The 17,620-nt window shown below is 38.7% G+C and overlaps 1 protein-coding gene across 1 annotated transcript in view; it reads right to left on the reverse strand.

Moving 5' to 3' along the window:
• Positions 1-17,620, reverse strand: part of LRRC1 (leucine rich repeat containing 1) — a 103,905-nt gene that overhangs the window by 20,789 nt on the left and 65,496 nt on the right. Inside the window, exons 5-9 of the mRNA XM_054024422.1 lie at positions 9,794-9,850; positions 7,985-8,048; positions 6,754-6,828; positions 4,792-4,936; positions 985-1,103 (exon numbers count right to left, since the gene is read on the reverse strand). Coding sequence (XP_053880397.1) covers positions 985-1,103; positions 4,792-4,936; positions 6,754-6,828; positions 7,985-8,048; positions 9,794-9,850 — 460 coding nt within the window. The remainder of the gene's footprint in view (positions 1-984; positions 1,104-4,791; positions 4,937-6,753; positions 6,829-7,984; positions 8,049-9,793; positions 9,851-17,620) is intronic.

Raw genomic sequence — 17,620 nt, forward strand, 5'->3', positions numbered from 1 at the left:
AAGCTCTACTTCAAAATATGGACCATGTAAAAATGGCACCTTGCTACTCAGCATTGTTGCTCTATACATATTCAGTCATCGGTGCTTACAGTTCATACCATGGTCAAGAACAGAGTAAAAAGACCGAGGATCATCACATCTGTTGACTTTGATAAATAAGTTTTTACTTATTAGTATTGCAGAGCCAAAATAGCTAAAATTGAACAGGGTTCCACTCTGCTTTTTGCATCAATAGAACTGTGAACTAAAATCTAATTGCTGAGCCAAGTGCTGCCTTTAGTTACACCTGGGGAACATGAACAATTGTCTGGGGGGGGGGGGGTTGTTGTTGTTGATAAGGATTCACATATTCAAAACAATCTAAATTGATTTTTCGCTCAAAAGTTGAGTCCACAGGTCTTGCCATTAAGAGAAGAAAAACTTTATACTTGTAAACAGAGCATACCTTCCATAAGAGTCAATAAGACAAATCTGTAACTCCACAATGCCATTCTCTCATATAAATCACTCGCAGAAAAACAATTATTTAAAAACGAGAACTTTGATTTACCAATTTTATATTATGGCAAGTTTCTCTTGAATGTATTGTCATTTAAATATTCAGAATATATTCTATATGGAAACAATACCACGACTGTTGTAACAATCATGCATTTACTTAATGCAAACTCCATTGTATTGTACTTAGCAGTAACTATAATAGGAGGAGAAATAAAATAAAGGCTTACAATCAAAATGAATCAGTGCATAGCAGCAGGCCTAATTACTGCCAGCTATTTGAGCAGTTAAGACCAGGGCCACCCAGAGGGGGGGCAAGTGTGGCAATTTGCCCCAGGCCCTGGACCCTGGGCCCTGCAGGGGCCCCCATGAGAATATAGTATTCTATAGTATTACAACTTTTTTTTTTATGGAAGGGGCCCCCAAAAGTGCTTTGCCCCAGGCCCTCTGAATCCTCTGGGCGGCCCTGGTCAAGACCATACTCACCAGCAGCTGGTTTTCGGTTAGAACTAGTTCAGTAAGGCTTTCACAGTCTCCTATTGCTTCTGTCAACTGAACAAGTTTGTTCTGATCAACCTTCAAGATAGACAGCTTCTTCAAATTTCCTATAAATAGAGGAGAACCGTTAAGTTTGGTGGTTGTCTTCAACTATATCCGCATCAGATGTTCCCTTTAAGATTAACACTTCATGTTGCTGATACTGTATTATTCCAGCACATCTGCAATACATGTTAATATCTAAATATTAAAATAGTTTTTTTTTTTAAAAGAACATTTTAAAAATGTTAGTTTTTGTTACTGCATTACAATTTTTTGTAAAACCAAATGCTACAATGCATTGTTTCCTCAGATAACCTTAACTAGTTTTGTAAAGCTACATCAATACTAAATATTCTATAATTCAGAAAACATTTAATGCTTTGGATTGCATTGCTAATGGGGATTGAACACAAACAGTAAGAGCAAAAAAATAAAATAAAATAAGGAACTCTAAGCATGTTCAACAGCAGACAATGGAGACCATGAAACTGCACATAACCTATGGTTTGAAAACTTAAAATCATACAAAATACAGTGCAACTTTTCTTCTGTTGAAAAATTTTGGTGTATTTGACAAGAGTTTTCTAGAGTAAAGTTCAATAGCAAAAATAGGATAAGTGTCAGATATGGACAATGAAAGCTCACTTGGAATTAGACATCACAAATATAAGCCAAACAGGGGAATTTTCCAGTTTATTGAATATGTAATGCTCATTTCCACTTTGATTTAGGTGCTGAATTGCCAACACACTATAGTTCTTCTAGACAATGATAATAAAATATCCATAAATAAATTTTAAATGTACTCCTGTTCTTCTTTTTTTAAATGTAGGATTGTTACTGGTGGAAGAGGAGCTCAAAATCCTCCTCAAATATTGACTCCATAAATGTATGTGAAAAGGAAAAATGTTAGTTGTGAACTTGAGAGCAAATGCTCCCAATAATAAATGCCTTTAAAATCCAATAACTGAAAGGTTTGCTTGGGACAAAAAGTGTTTTTAATTATATTTCGTGAGTCTGAAGTTTGACAAAGAGGTAATAGTATACCACATCCATGCGTTAAGAAATGGGAAATCCTTTTACACAGGGAGAGTGTGGGATAATCAGGAGTTAAATGTTTCACCATCCAAATATGACTGGGGAGATTTGGGGGGAGGGGAGGGGGGAAAATCAAGCCATACAATATATCCTGATAAGCATACAAAAGTGGTTGAAATTTTAAGCCTCTAGTAACCTGTATTCATTAGATACAGATACTAAAAACAATGCAGTACTTATGAAAACTGAACCTTATTTAATTTTCTGTGATCAAAACATTCTGCATTTAGTTAGAATAGGCAGGTCCAAGATGTGATGTAGGATGCCCTTATCTATCCTTATCATTGTGCTGGACTACTATACAAATATGCTAGTTTTGTACAAAATAAAATTATAAATCACAAACATTAGATTACCAGATCCTTCATTATATAATGAATTTTCTATGAATATATAAGACTTTGCGTGATTTCCCTTTTTGCTTTGTGTCCTTCCACTGTGCAGTCTTATGACAGTTAACATAAAATTTTCAAGCATTTGCCTCACCTAAAATATTCTTAGTGATTTTAGCAGGTAACTGAAATCATACTATAAAGGATCCCAAGGAGGTTACACTGGTAAATGCTGCAGTTTAATATCCTGTCTGCATATTTACTGAAGAGGGATAAGACCAAAGGCATAGAGGGAAAGTTCTAACAACCCCATCTGCTAATATCAGTACATGACTTGTAGCCTGAACTCTGCACATCAGCCTCAATGTCTACAAGTGGCACCAAATAGGAACTTTTTTTTTTTTTTTTGCATTCTACTTTTTTAAATGACCACACAAACTCCAGACTATTACTACTGTTAGTTTTTACTAGCAATACAAACTAGAAGTAGTAATACTAACAGTAAACAGTAGGAGTTTGAGGTTGCATACCCCAAAGCCCCAAATAGGACCATGGTCAAATCCACTAGGTGCTGTACAAACACTAGTTATTCTCATACTGGCCTGGTCAACAAAGATAGATGCAGTAACTGATAAGGTCAGAATTCAAAGAAAGTCATTCTGGGAAATGAGTTCAAGCCCTGTCACCGTCAAAGAGCTCTGTAACAGAATCACTGTAGCTAAGGACACGGATAGTTAGCATACGCATTAAGTGCCACTCTGCTTCTTGGGGAAAGGACCACGTCTTCCTCAAGGTCAGTGGTGTCTAACCTTTTCAGCTGAAGAGCCAAACATTACTTTTAAAAAGGTCAGTGAGCCACAACTGATACTACAGGACAGACTCTGTCCTGTTCTGTTCCTTTTGCTGTAGACAGAAAACCTGAGAGTCATCACTGGATGCCAAGTTAAGTTTTCTTCCTTCTACCCTCTCCTGAGCTGTCCCGAGTGGCTGTGCTAGGTTCGGCAGCATCAGTCAAGCTCCAGTCCTGTTCTTCATAGGGCTCTAACAACCCAACAGGGAAGCAGATAATGGAACTGCCAGAGTTACTCTCCTCCCTCCCCTCAGATGCAAAAGGCAGCCAGTGGTGGAGCTGCTGTGGTTTAAAAACCACACAATGTTGTATTTAAAGAACTATGGTCAATGAAATTTACTAAATAATTTTACATCTGATGTGCTACAAAATAGAATTTACAGATTATAAAACCTCCAATGAATCAACTTGTACACCAGACTGAGACAGTTAGAGCAAGTTCCTGCAGTATCTTTGGGAGATCTTACTGTATTAAGTTTATGTATCATTCAATTCCATGGGAGACGGTGACCAAAGCTCCTGCAAGAACTAACGGGGGGAGGGGAGGGGAGAGATTATGCAAATTCACTCAGACTGTAACACTTCCAGAGAGATGTCACCACCTGGAGAGGCTCCCATGTACTAGTTCAAATAGGATTCTCCAGAAACCAGCAAAAAAAGGACTTCTGGATAAACTGAGTTTAAAATAACTTAGCGTCTTATTTCTGATCCATTCCAGCCAACAGACAGGTCCAAGGGGGACCCAATCCTTCCCTGGATGGGTTGGAAGGATTTGGGCCTACTGAGGTCCCATATTACTGATGGGTCACCTCTGGAAAGCTGTTGGCATGCGTATAAGGAACTTTTGTTTTTTAAATGTGTTCTCTGTAATGTTTTCATGTTATGAATAAATGCTTAGAAAGGGCTGTGTGGTAACTTGTGACTGCTGGCAATTACAGCTGTTTATAGCACTTGAAGAGAAAGATCCCAGCCTGTTTAGGTAGTCTGGCTTTCTGGGGATATCACAGTGTATGCAGGAAACTGTGCAGCCTCAAAACACTCAGTCAAGAGTCAGAGAGATCTGGGTCTCTAACCAAGAGAAATGACAATTGAGGAGCCGGGAGCCTAGAGTGGATGCCATTGGTGGACCCCATGCAGAGGGAGCATTGGGCAGTTGCCCTGAACTATGACACTGAACCTTCTGGTTCTTATGGTAAAAGATCACATACGATGTACTGTCTCATACTCTGCTCAGCAAGTTAATAATAAATTTAGGCAGCCTAAATGGTGAGGCATCAATTCCATAGTAGAAATAAAAATATTCGAAGTGCAAAATTAGGAGGACTGTGTGTATAATTAGACTTAAAAAAAAAATTGGGATAGGCTCATCTCTTACATAAATAGAAATTGCAAAAGATAGTCAGGACACATGAGCTTGTTATTTAGACCAGTTCCAGTAGTTGTCTATTATTATGTTTACTTTATACTACTTACCAATACCATCAGGTAGCACCTCAAGTAAATTCTGAGAAACGAGCAAATCTGTTAAGGAAGTCAGACCACTGATCTCTTCAGGAAGTCTTTCCAATTTATTTTCAGAGACATCCAGACATAGCAGGTTTTTCAGATTTCCTATTTCCTACATCACATGTAACAAAACAAAAACAAAAAAATCCCAAGTCATCTCCAAACTTGCAACACCAAGTCACTTAAAGTTTCCTACCACACTTAAATTTCATGAGGAACTCAGAAAGAGGACCTCTTTTCTAAATGCTGGAAGATGACCATTTTCATTTTGGGTGATATTACAAAAAGACAACAGCAGCTTCCTATGATAAAAATATTGACTAGTACAGGCTAGGTAATTTAGACAAAAATGTTTTCATCTCAAACATTGCGTACATAATAGGAACCACAAGCAAGCAGTATAAGTGAAACATAAGCCAAAACAGTCTTTTTCTTGAAGAAAAACTCAATGTAGTTGTTTCTCAGAGTTACAGAACTCAAATCCAACATACAAAGTCTGTCTCTCCCAAGTAACTCAAGGCAAATTACGATAGGCCCCTCTTGGCAGATATTTCAACAAACCGTAACTATCAATATCTAGGGATTTCATATCTTTTTCCTTCCTTTGCAACAAATGGAGAAATACAAATCAGAAGTGCTGCACTTTATAAAGCTATAAAATTATACCAATTACTTAGTTTTGACAATGATATAGTTTATCTAAAGATCTGATTAGAAAAAATTGACACCTCTTATTTTTATATCTTTCAGTACACCCTCACTATGAGTATACTCTTACACACATTCTGTCATAGCTGACTTTAATCATCAAAACATTCAGCACTGCTGTACCAACACATCTGAAAATAAAGATAAAAAATAGAACAGCAACTTTAATATTTCATATATAAATGTCTACAGAGTAGCAACAAGATCACTGAAAAGCTGAAGACTGATCATGCTAGATAGCAAAGATTTTTCTCTCTATTTTCTAATATTTGAACAACGAATTACATAAAGTAAGTCGCTCAAAAAAAGCTTTTTCTTAGGATTTTTCCATTGGCCATTAACAAAACCCACTATTTATTTCTAAAAATGGCTGCGGAACTTCAGATGTCCACAGAAAACCGGATATGGCAGAGTCTAATTGGAGCCTCTTACAAGTACTTACTGTAGCTAGTCTTAATGACAGAAAAAGGCATACACTAAGCTCACTTGCACACACCATTGTTTTTGCATTGATTTTCAGCATGCAAGATTTCCACACCACCCACAGTGAACTCAGCATATAGAATACCAGTGAAATGGACTGATTTTTTGGCTTGAATCTTAAAAAAGCTGTTCTCAATGCACTAAGGACAGGGAAGCTTACTAGATTACAGAAATACCTTAGCTGTTAAGGCCCCTCTTCCTGCAATTGAAGTCAATGGGGTATTTGCTTGCATGGATCCAGTTGCAAGACTGGGATCTCAAAATTCTATTTACGGAGGGAATTTTATTATCCTATTTCCTCTGTACACTGTATTTTAAACAGCAGAAGAAAGCTACAGAAGATGACAGTTCACACACAACTTTGATTACTTGCATTTTGACAAGTGTGAAGAGTGAGAGTCAGTTGAACTGAATACTGGTCTCCCAATCCCTGAACCATGAACACTACAGACTGAGAATAACCAATTTCTGGAAGGGGGAAATGTCCTGTCATTCATCAGATAAACCCTTTGAAGCCTATCAACAGTTTTTGGTGCATATGACAAAGGCATCATGCCCAACCTTCTAAAGCTAAGAGGCAGAAATCCTAAAGATACTCGCTGAACTTTCCAAAAAAAAGCTTATAAACTTCAAAGTTTAAAAACATACCTCCCCCAAAAAAGCAAGTTTGATATTTGTAGTTTAGCCACAAATAATTTTTTCTTCACACATACTTTTTTCATGAGAACTCTACCTTACCTGAGGTATTTCAGTTAACTGGTTTCCATCCAGCCAGAGATCTTTAAGACTGAAAAGTGCACCAATTGTTTCTGGCTGCAAAATGTAAACAAAAACAAAAGAGCAAAAGGTAGTTAGGGTAATTCAGAAATAAGCAATACATGCAACAGAAGAAAAACTTGTTGCCCAGGAGACCTAACACACTGATTTTAATACTATGTTGTAATACTAGATCTGATTTAGAAAATGGAACCAAGTATGACCATAAGTTATCTGTATTCATTACATATTTTGGTAAGTATCCAACAGGTAATTTATGTATTTGACTAAGACTATGTTAGACTAACAAAGGGGACTCCACATTCTCAGACAGTTTAACACCCTTACATGCAGAGGGGAGATAGGTATTAGGCTAGCAATTACAACCCATTAGACAGAATCAGAAAAAAATGTATATTCAAGTGACCATACAGGGTCCTCCTCCTTTTTTTACTTACCTAAAAAATTAAACTCCAAGTTATAGCTCCCAAAACAACTCTAACCCATCCCCTTCCCACCCCCATACACACACACACACACACACAATATTGTGTATTACTGTCATATTTGAATGCCATAAGCATATATGGGAGAACACAGTATAGCACAACTGCGTAATTAGAGTTGTTGGTGGAACCATAATTGTAACATTAATATAATTTAAGTGTTTAGTGCAATCACTAAAATATGCCTTAAAAAGAGCAAAGTGTAAGCATTTTTGTTTCTGCACAAGAGCCTTATTTCATATTTTAACACCCAAATGAGACCTCAGTTCAATCTTGAAATGACAAAAGATAAGTACTAGGGCACAACTGAGAAACAGAGAAAACAATCTGTGTCCCTTGCTTTGTTTCTGCAGAGAAAGATCTGAGGGGATCTTTCCTTTTCTGCAGAAAAATAATTCTACCACAAATTAATAAAGTATGCTGAAATACCAGATTGCATAGCACATCATTTTAATAACTATAGTAATAGTTAGGATAGGGACATAAAAGTATCAAGGTACATCAGCTGAACTTATTGTTTTGTATGGTATGATGATCACAAGAAATAGATAACATGATGGCAGCATATCACTGCCAATTTTTCATTTATATGTATAGAAATGTTCCAGAAGTGTCACCGCTTCCAGTTTGGGAAATTTCTGTTCTAGATATTTTAGTTCCACATGAAACACCAATATCAATGCTATATTCCACTGATAATATCTTACCAAGTTATAAAGTTCATTGTTTCCTAAATCAAGTTCTTCTAGTCTCTGCAGGTGGGTGAGTGATCTGTAAGCAAAGAGAGAACCCAATTAGACTAGACCATCAGAACCCCTAGATACTTGAATGAGCTCTTTCCACTGTATAACCATACGTTCTTCTAGAAAAGGATTTTATTGGGCATAGATTATGTACATTAATATGATACTGAAGAGTACTGGGTTTGTCAGTATAATGTTGTGCCTCTGAAGCATAAAATGCACTATAATTGATCAGATCATTGTCCATTATGCTAATCACCAGTCTTAGCCATGGTCAATACCACATAATTTAGAATAAGTTGAAAACCTCCACAAAATGGATCCAAACCAATTTACAGCTGGATGAAAACGTCTTGCATTACCCTGCATTGATCAGATTAAATGGTTTATAAAGCATGTCAAGATTTGACAAGTCCTTCATATGCCTACTCACCAAGAGCAAATAAAGATTTTTTCCCTGATGAATAAATGTCTTAACTCATCAGCTTTGCAGAATTTCAGCTTGAATTTAAAAAAAAAAAAAAAAGAATTTGAGCATTTATGGCTTTAAAAGAAGCCTTCTGAATGTGAACAAACAACAGAGCTTTCCTGACACACTTCAGAACAGACCCCTCCTCTGGAGCTTCTGCTTACCTTTCCCCAAGCTGCAGCAGTATGAAGACAAGACGGGTCAGTTTCACTACTGCTATTCAGAACTCTGAGCAGCAGTAAGATTGTCCATTTATAAACAGTTTTACTCTGATGCTGCGTGGAAAATCTATCTATTCATACTCTACAATTCGTTGTGGCGTTTGAAGCACCTTGAGGCAGTTACGAACAGCAGCAACTGGGGAACTACTGGATACATCCACAAGAGAGGAAGACTTAAAAGAGGATAACATAGGAGCAGAGTATCAGAGACACCTATCCCCTGATCGTAGCAGCCAGGAAGCCAAAAGAAGAGACTCTTTACTCCCTTAGTCCCTCAGCAGTGAGGAGACTGTGGGGTACTGGGAAGAAAGAATGGAAAAATCTTCCTCTTCCAGTAGCCAAAAGGGACTAAGGAGTTCAAAAACAGTCAGATGTCCAAGCAGGGGCGGACACAAAAAAAAAGACTTGACTCCCTGTACCTGGTGCAGACACAGCACCCCAATAGAAATCCTAGGACCTTCTTTCTTTCACAGCAGGAGTAGGGAGTGAGGTTGAGTTTCTCATTAGATGTTGTCAGGGGATGTCAGAGGCGCTTATCTCCAGGTTTGCAAAGTTTCTGTAAATTACTCAACCTCTAAGTGCTTATTTACACTTAAAAAAAAATAAAAATGCAAAGCTCCACACAGGTTTAATACAGCTCACATAGTGAATGTTAAAAGTTTTGAACATGAGAGCTACTTTCATTTGCATAATAATTAATATTGGTCATGAAATGATTCAAGCTTCCACCTCTTTAATAACTTGGCATTAGTTTAGCGTATTTAGCTATTCAGTATATTCTGCACATTTCTATTACATTGACATATTACACCGGTAAAACTGATTTGCACACAGCCTTCAGACTCCTGTTCCTAACCAGTGATGAACAAAGTTCCTGAGGCAACTTGCTATTTATTAAGGGAGAGGTACAGCCCGTAACTCTTCACTCATTACGCAGGAGACTGAAAACACCTTGTATTCATCCACAAATTAAATGAGGGCCAGAAAAAATACTAACTTCAGACTTTTTTTTTTTTTTTTTTTTTTAGGATGGGCATATATTAAAGCACACATGACCACAGACACACATGCAATGGAACTTACTCAGGTAAGTATGTCAGCAGATTCTCTCTTAGTTCCAAGGAGGCCAGGTTAAAAAGGCTAAAAGATAAATAATAATTTTTGAAACCATCTTAAGATATTTTCTTTAATAATTTCAGTAACTAAGGAAAAAGGAAGTTTTTATACAGTGTATTTCAGTGATCTCCAATGGAAGTCATCCCGCAATAATTTCTTTTTTAAAATCTCCCCACACTTCATCTCACATGATTGCTTGATAAACTATAGACTTTTTTTTGTTGTTAAAAAACAAATCAAGAAAGGAAGCAATCAACGCAGGAAGTAACACCCCACATTTTCACTTTGATAAAAAGGTCAGTGGTATTAAATTACCAAAAAGTGAATGTAGGGTTTTTTTAGTCATTATATGAAAGTAATTTTACTTATTGGCTTTTAGATTATGACATGTGGGCTGTAACAAGTTACAGCAGCAGCAACTAAACTCATCTCTGGCTATACACAACTTGACAACTATGGCATGCTCATTATCATAAGTGACAGTATGTTTCTAAGCCGTTTGCTTACTCCATAACCCAAGCTTTTACTAACATCACCATAGTAACATTCAGATTTTTCAGGGTTTTATTTATGACTAAATGGAACACAAGGAGTCAGACATTATCCCAATGCTATAATCTGTTTTAATCCTCTAGCATCCCAGGAAAAAATAAAAACCAGATACTGTATCTACAAATAAAAAGCAGTTCTCTACGACATAATATGCCCTGCCTTACTTGAGTGCTAAAGGTATAATTTTGTTTTTGGACAAAGTGAAGTAAAAAAATAAAGTATTTGTAGCTACTATTGCAAACAGAAATGCAATCACTGTCCTATTCTTCAGCCAAATCTGAATTCAAACAAAAACTAAATTTAAAACATTTCTAACACTGATTATATCCAACACTGGAGAATTTATTACTAGAATGAGGATACATGAAGTTGAATGGGTACCTTAGTATAAAAACCCACCAATGAGAATATTTGCAAATAAAGATTTTTCTTCTGAATCAATACAAGAAACTGGTGGATTAAGTATCCCCAAGGATGAGATGCTAGTACCTTGACTAAGATTAACAGTGTACGAGTTTAGAATCTAAAGTAACTTTTTAAACAGATTTCAGAGTAGCAGCCGTGTTAGTCTGTATCCGCAAAAAAAAGAACAGGAGTACTTGTGGCACCTTGGAGACTAACAAATTTATTAGAGCATAAGCTTTCGTGGACTACAGCCCACTTCTTCGTTATGCATCCGAAGAAGTGGGCTGTAGTCCACGAAAGCTTATGCTCTAATAAATTTGTTAGTCTCCAAGGTGCCACAAGTACTCCTGTTCTTTTTTTTAAACAGAGTAATTTAACTATTGCAGTGGTTCTCAAACTTATTTGCCTCCCCACCCCGTGTGTCTGTAGTCACTTACACGCCTCTCTGCCCTACAAGTACATATACTGCTGCCCAGCTCTGAAGTAAGAGCGGAGAGCAGCGGCTGCTGGCCAGGCACCCAGCTCTGAAGGCAGCACCGCGACAGCAGCAGCACAGAAGTAAGGGCGGCAATGTGAGAGGTGATATTTGTCGACATCACTTTTCACAGCAAATTTAGCGCCTCATTGCCACCCACACTTCTGTGCTGCTGCTGCCACCCCAGGGCTGACAGCTGGAGCCCTTCTGTCACCTCCCGGTGAGGTATTGAGGGAGGACAGGAAAGGAGAGCCCGAGGCCAGGCAGTGGGACTGCAGCTGTCCCCCTTATCCCATCTCCCACCTCCTGGGTGTGCACGGCCCTTGTACACGAGCCCCAGCTGCCCGGGGCTGACAGCTGGAACTCTAAAAACCACACACAGCTCATGCCTTCCTTGACATGTTATTGCGCCTCCCTTGGGAAGCCTGCCCCATAGTTTGGGAACTGCTGAAAACTACTGCAACAAATTACCAAGAGGTATGTTAAATTCTCTACAGCTGGAGTCTTTGGCTATCTTTAGAAAGATGTGCTCTAATTCAACCACAAGTTACTGGGGTCCATATAGAAGTCACTGGGTGAAATATCTTGGCCTGAGTTATTTCCAGAGGTTAGACTACATTACAACAGCTCTTTCTAGCCTTAAAAGCTATGAATTTCGCATTTCTTTAACAGGAAGAAGTCTGGAATATACCACATGGTTAAGGTTATTTTTTTTTTAAAAGTATTATTACATGTTCAAAGAAAAGATATAATGAAAATACCCCAATTGTTAACACAACACTGAGATCATAAACAAACAACAAATCGGAAAGCTTTTTTCCTTAATGTCCAACAACATATGGTGGGACTCACGTTTCCTGGTAATCTAAAAATTGTTAAACCGTAGTTGATAGATAATAATTTGCAAGTTACAAGGTCATATAGTGTCTGACTTCCTCATGTAGCCAAGTGTATCAAGAGAAAAGACTGACCATGAGGCAGAACTGTATCCCTCCTGTCAAACAGATCCCAGGGCAACAGAATGCAAGCGTGCTCCCCATTCAACATGTTCCCCCACCAGACTGTTGCAAGACTCCTGTTGTTGACATCGCTGACTAATTTCCACAAAAAAACCTCTTAAATGTCTGTGCTATACCGCTTGTGATTCCCTACCACTATATTTCTCCTATATCCTTCCAATATCTCTCCACACAATCTCCCCCTTCCCTATTCAATCTCTTTCGAGTTCTGTGTTCTCTTTCATACCCCACTCTCTCAGACCCAAACATCTCCAAGATCTACTTTTACCAAAAGTAGATTAAAAACCAAGATGCATTTATTCCCACTAAGCTATCTCAAGATTGTGAATTTATAAACCCATGTTCATCTTCTCCTTCCTCCCCCTCATCCTCCCTCTTTTTGAATAATACAAACTCTTAAGTAGAGCTGTTTTATTCAAGTTCTTACACCACACCTGTCACAATCTCTATCCTGATTCCCTTTTGTGGGCAGACTTAAGAGCCACAAGTAACACATTAACCCTAAAAAATGGTGTGTGTGGGGGGGAAGAGAGTTAGAAGAGTACATTTTACCTATAACCCCAATAAAGTCTTCCAGAGATTAGGGCATATACCTCAACCTCTTTCCAAAAGGAGACTATTAGCCCAATTCAAATCTTACAGAGGTCAGCATCTTTAATTTGTCTCTGAACTGATCATTAGGGTCTCTTCAAAGTAAGTAATAAGACCAAATCAATGCATGTCCGAGTTAAACATGGTCTTGCTTATACTGTAAATTTGAGGTTGAACTAACAGAGATGTACTCTACTGAAGACATTACAACTTCAGATAGCAACAATAACCCACCACGATAAACTGAATATATATCAACTGCAGTTCCAAAAAGCCCTACGTACACATCAGCCAGAGATTAATTCAAGTCTTCTTAATGTGATTTTAATCTTATTGCCACATGGTCCAGAATGCACTAAAATCTGAGGTAAATTTAATTACCTTGGAATTTACCTTTTGTAACTATTTAGTCTACAGAAAGTTTTCCACAAAAAATTATCCATCTGGAATCACCTCATTATACTGTACTGTCAAACCACTACCCTCACCTCAATTAAATATCCTTGGAAACTCACTTCTCCCACAATAATATTCAGGATCTGTTCTGGTTTAATAATAAATAATTTTAAACTTTAAACCATGTCTACATACCAAAATGAGTAGCCATGTGATTATAGCGCTATAACTCTGATCCTTCCTTGCTGTACCCTCTAAGTTTTGTGATGACTAAAACTGAACCTCTTCAAGACAAGGACTGTGATTTTGTCTGCTATGAAGTGCCTAGTACACTTTTGGGTGACCATAGGATAAATTAATCATGATAGTTTTGTCCAGTCAATTTATTTTCAGCTAGCTTTGGCTACTGACTTCCCAGATGCTTATTTAGTAATGACTACGCTAAAATGAACAAGCAGCTACAGGTCAAGCAAATCTTCAAAAGATGTCAAGAGACTTAGGTGACACTAGTTATTGATCTCACTGTGCTTGGGTGTCAAAGATATAGCGACAGTGATCAATTTTCTGCATGCGCCTCTTCATCCAAATTCAGTTGGACAGAAAATAACCCTACGTGAACATTTGAGGAACCTTCTTTGTACAACTTATGATATTGGGCACTCTGCTTAGCTATAGCAGACAGCAAACTCCATTTAGAGGGTGCGGTTGGTTGCCTTCTGTTGTTTTCTTAGCTCCATGTTGGACTGAAATTCCAAGAGGTGGTGATGCCGGCGAGTGGAGCCCACAAGCCTGTCTTTGAATGAGTCGGTCTTTAAGGTCTATTAACTAGGGAATAGACACAGCCCAGGCAGACTGAGAACGGCTGAAGGAAGTCCGTTTTCTCCAACATCTCTGAAACAGGTTAGCATTTGGAAAATGGTTCCTTCATTCTGTTGTTGGGGAAATTCCAAGTGTTAGTGATAGAACTTATGAACTCCAGGGACTCACAGAGCAAGAGAAAGGAAACTTTAGGCAGGAGAGAGGAAGAGGGGGATGCTTCCATAGCAAGGGTTCCTGTTTAACAGTGGCAATAGCCAAGGAAAGAAGATAGCTGATCTACAGGAGGAAGAGAGACATACTGTTTTGGAGGAAAAGCCATGTGCAGGAGGAGGGATCCGGGACTCTGCTCTCACCCCAGAGAATGCTCCAGAGTGGTGAGGAAACTGAGGCTGAGAAATATATATAGATATGTTTATTATTTTTGTCTAGATCTGTGTATCTTCTGTGCTAGCTAAGCAAAGAGTAATTGTATTTAGAAACTCTTACAAAACCTGTCATTGTGGCTGTTTGCTTTCTCTTCTGGGAAAATGCATCGCTTAAACTACTGGGGAGCCTGAGAGTTCAGCACTGGTCCCAGAGCCTGGTCCCATTTCTGTAAAGGGGTAAGACATAGAGCCTGTGCCTAGGAAATGTGCCAGAGTGGCCAAAGGACTGGAGTGCTGGAGCCTACTTAGACCAGGGGAAGTTTACATGGATCTAGTGTATCAGGTCCCAATCCAGCCGCCTGGCAAATATCCAGCCAGGGCAAGCTCTTCCAGGGCTGCATTTTGACACCTCACTATTCTGCTATTTTTAAAAGCAACTGCACTTAAAAAAGGGCAGAGATATTAATCTCCCCATACGGGGCTGCTGATTTGGGGCTGTTATTTGTATGCATGAGTTACTGGTTATATGATAGAATCTTTGTAACGCTGCACTTGACTCAGTTAAATGCCTAGCACAGGAGAGTCTGGGGTGGATAAGCCTATAGTGCTTCAACCCAGTGTTAAAATTAAAACCACAACCTGTCACTTAAATCCATCCCTGTGCCTGTCTTCATTCACCTCCATGTACTGATCAGTTACTACTTAGAAGCCTTATTTTGCAAATGCCACAAGCTTAGCATTTACTGAAGTGTTTGAAGAACTGGGCTCCTAGGCAGTTTTGCTTTTTGGTGTAAACAGATTTCCTTTACAAATCAATTAAAAGTAGCATTCCAGAGGATTACATTCCAGGCATTTCATAAAAGTTCTATGATTGTACAGCTCACAAATTATAGTGTTATATCCACTGATGTACTTTCCTACCATGGTTTTCCTTCAAACGGTCAAATACTATATGCATATTTACAGTTGCAACTAGTGCTTAATGTCATCATATGTAATTATGGAAAGTTGCATTTCAGACTGAACTTGAAATGGTCATAAAATGATTCATATCTATTATGTGGTACACTGCAAATGATATAGAATTTAAATTAATTTTATTTTCTGTGGAGACTTTCGTGAAGCCGTGTTTAAGCAGAGTTTTTTTTAAGTGGGGTTTTGATTAGGTGCCCATTTTGGGGGCCTTCAATTGTGTAAATATGTATTACAACATGCGTAACAATGAACAGAAGTAAAACTCATTCTATGACTAAATTAGTTACTCTTCTTAATGAAGAGTCTCATAAAATTTAACTAGGCTGTAAAGCCGACAGAATTTAACACTATTCTATAGGCTTTTGGAAGCATCCTATAGGATTCAATAGTAGCAGGGACATAATTCTTTAAGATGGTCAAAATCTACAAAGATTACTAATGAAGTCAATAGGATTTCCCCATTATGAATATAAACATTGTAAATTAAAAAAAAATAAAATAAATAAATAAAAATAAATTAATGGAGATATCCCATCTCCTAGAACTGGAAGGGACCTTGAAAGGTCATTGAGTCCAGTCCCCTGCCTTCGCTTGCAGGACCAAGTGCTGATTTTGCCCCAGATCCCTAGGTGGCCCCCTCAAGGATTGAGCTCACAACCCTGGGTTTAGCAGGCCAATGCTCAAACCACTGAGCTATCCCTCCCCACAATAGAGACCTCAGGAATTCATCTAGTCCAACCCCCTGCTCAAAGGAGGACCAATCCCAACTAAATCATCCCAGGCTTGGTAAATATTAATCATAGAAATGTAAGGATTGAAGGCACCTTGAGAGGTCATCAAGTCTGGCCCCCTCTGCTGTGGCAGGACCAAGTACACCTAGACCATCCCTTACAAGTGATTGTCTGACCTGTTCTTAAAAAACCTTCAGTGATGGGTGTGACACTGCACCCCATATCTTCATAGTGATATTAGTATGCTATAATTATCCCACAATTATGATGTATTTTATGCAATATAAGGCATCTGAGGTGTCATTGGAAAGGTTATAATTTGCTGAATATGGTTATCCTATGTGTAAGCATGTATCATTTTGTATCCAAAGTTATGAATATTGACGATGTATCTATTTCACATGTAGCTATTACTGGGCAACACTCATTAGGCAAAATGCTCTCAGTCTACATGACTGGTTGGGGATGGCCCATTCAGGTTAATGAGCCATTAGGAAGAAGCAATAGGCCTTAGGAGAAGCTTATCTCCCACCTGGTGAGCCTACCTGTGAAGGCTCCAAACAGCCAGTGGGGGATGGCTGCTGTGACTCTACAGGGACTCAACCAGGTCACCTGGTGCTGGACTCCATCTTGGGATGCCAGTATTTTTCCACTGACTAGCACGGGATCCAAGCTTTGAAACAAACAAAGGGTTCCTGCTATATGCAAAAGTTATATAAGGTAAGGGAGTGACTCCCCACCCAAGAAGACTCCTGGAAACACCTGAGGAACAAAGACTGAACTGGGGGAAGTACTGGACCCTGTTAGTATCATCACTTTGGATATGTATAGCAGATTCTCACCCTATCTATTTAGTATATTAAGCTTAGTTTGCATTTGCTATCCCTTATAATCACTTAAAAACTATCTTTTGTAGTTAATAAGTTTGTTTTTGCTTGATCTAAACCAGTGCGTGGAAATCATAACTGAGGGGCAGAAAGCTGTTGCCTATTCCTCTCCACATTGAGGGAGGGGGTGAATTTTAGGCACTTAGGCTGTACAGTTCCCTGTGCAGCACAAGACGGTATAATTTTGGGTTTACACTTCAGAGGGGGTGCATGCCTAAGGAGCTGGGACGTGCCCTAGCTGAAGCCTTCCCAGGCAGGGGCTGGTTAAAGACCCCACCTGTAACTGCAGCTGGGTGTGTCCCTACCTGTATGTATGCTGGTGAAAGTGCAGGCTAGATAGAGGGCTTTGCAGCTTGTCACAGCAGTACAGTGTAAAAGGAAGCCCAGGCTAGTGGGTCAGGGGGCTCAGTGGTAGCCCAGTTCTAGGTAGTACCCTGGGGAGGACCAGTCACAATGGGGATTCCACAGCTTTCCTTGGAAGCCTATTCCAGTGCTTAACTACCTTTTCTTCCTAATATCTAATCTAAATCTCCTTGCTGCACATTAAGCCCATTACTTCTTGTACTACCTTCAGTGGAC

The sequence above is a fragment of the Malaclemys terrapin genome, chromosome 3 (assembly GCF_027887155.1).
Source record: "Malaclemys terrapin pileata isolate rMalTer1 chromosome 3, rMalTer1.hap1, whole genome shotgun sequence".
In the NCBI taxonomy this organism is placed as follows: Eukaryota; Metazoa; Chordata; order Testudines; family Emydidae; genus Malaclemys; species Malaclemys terrapin.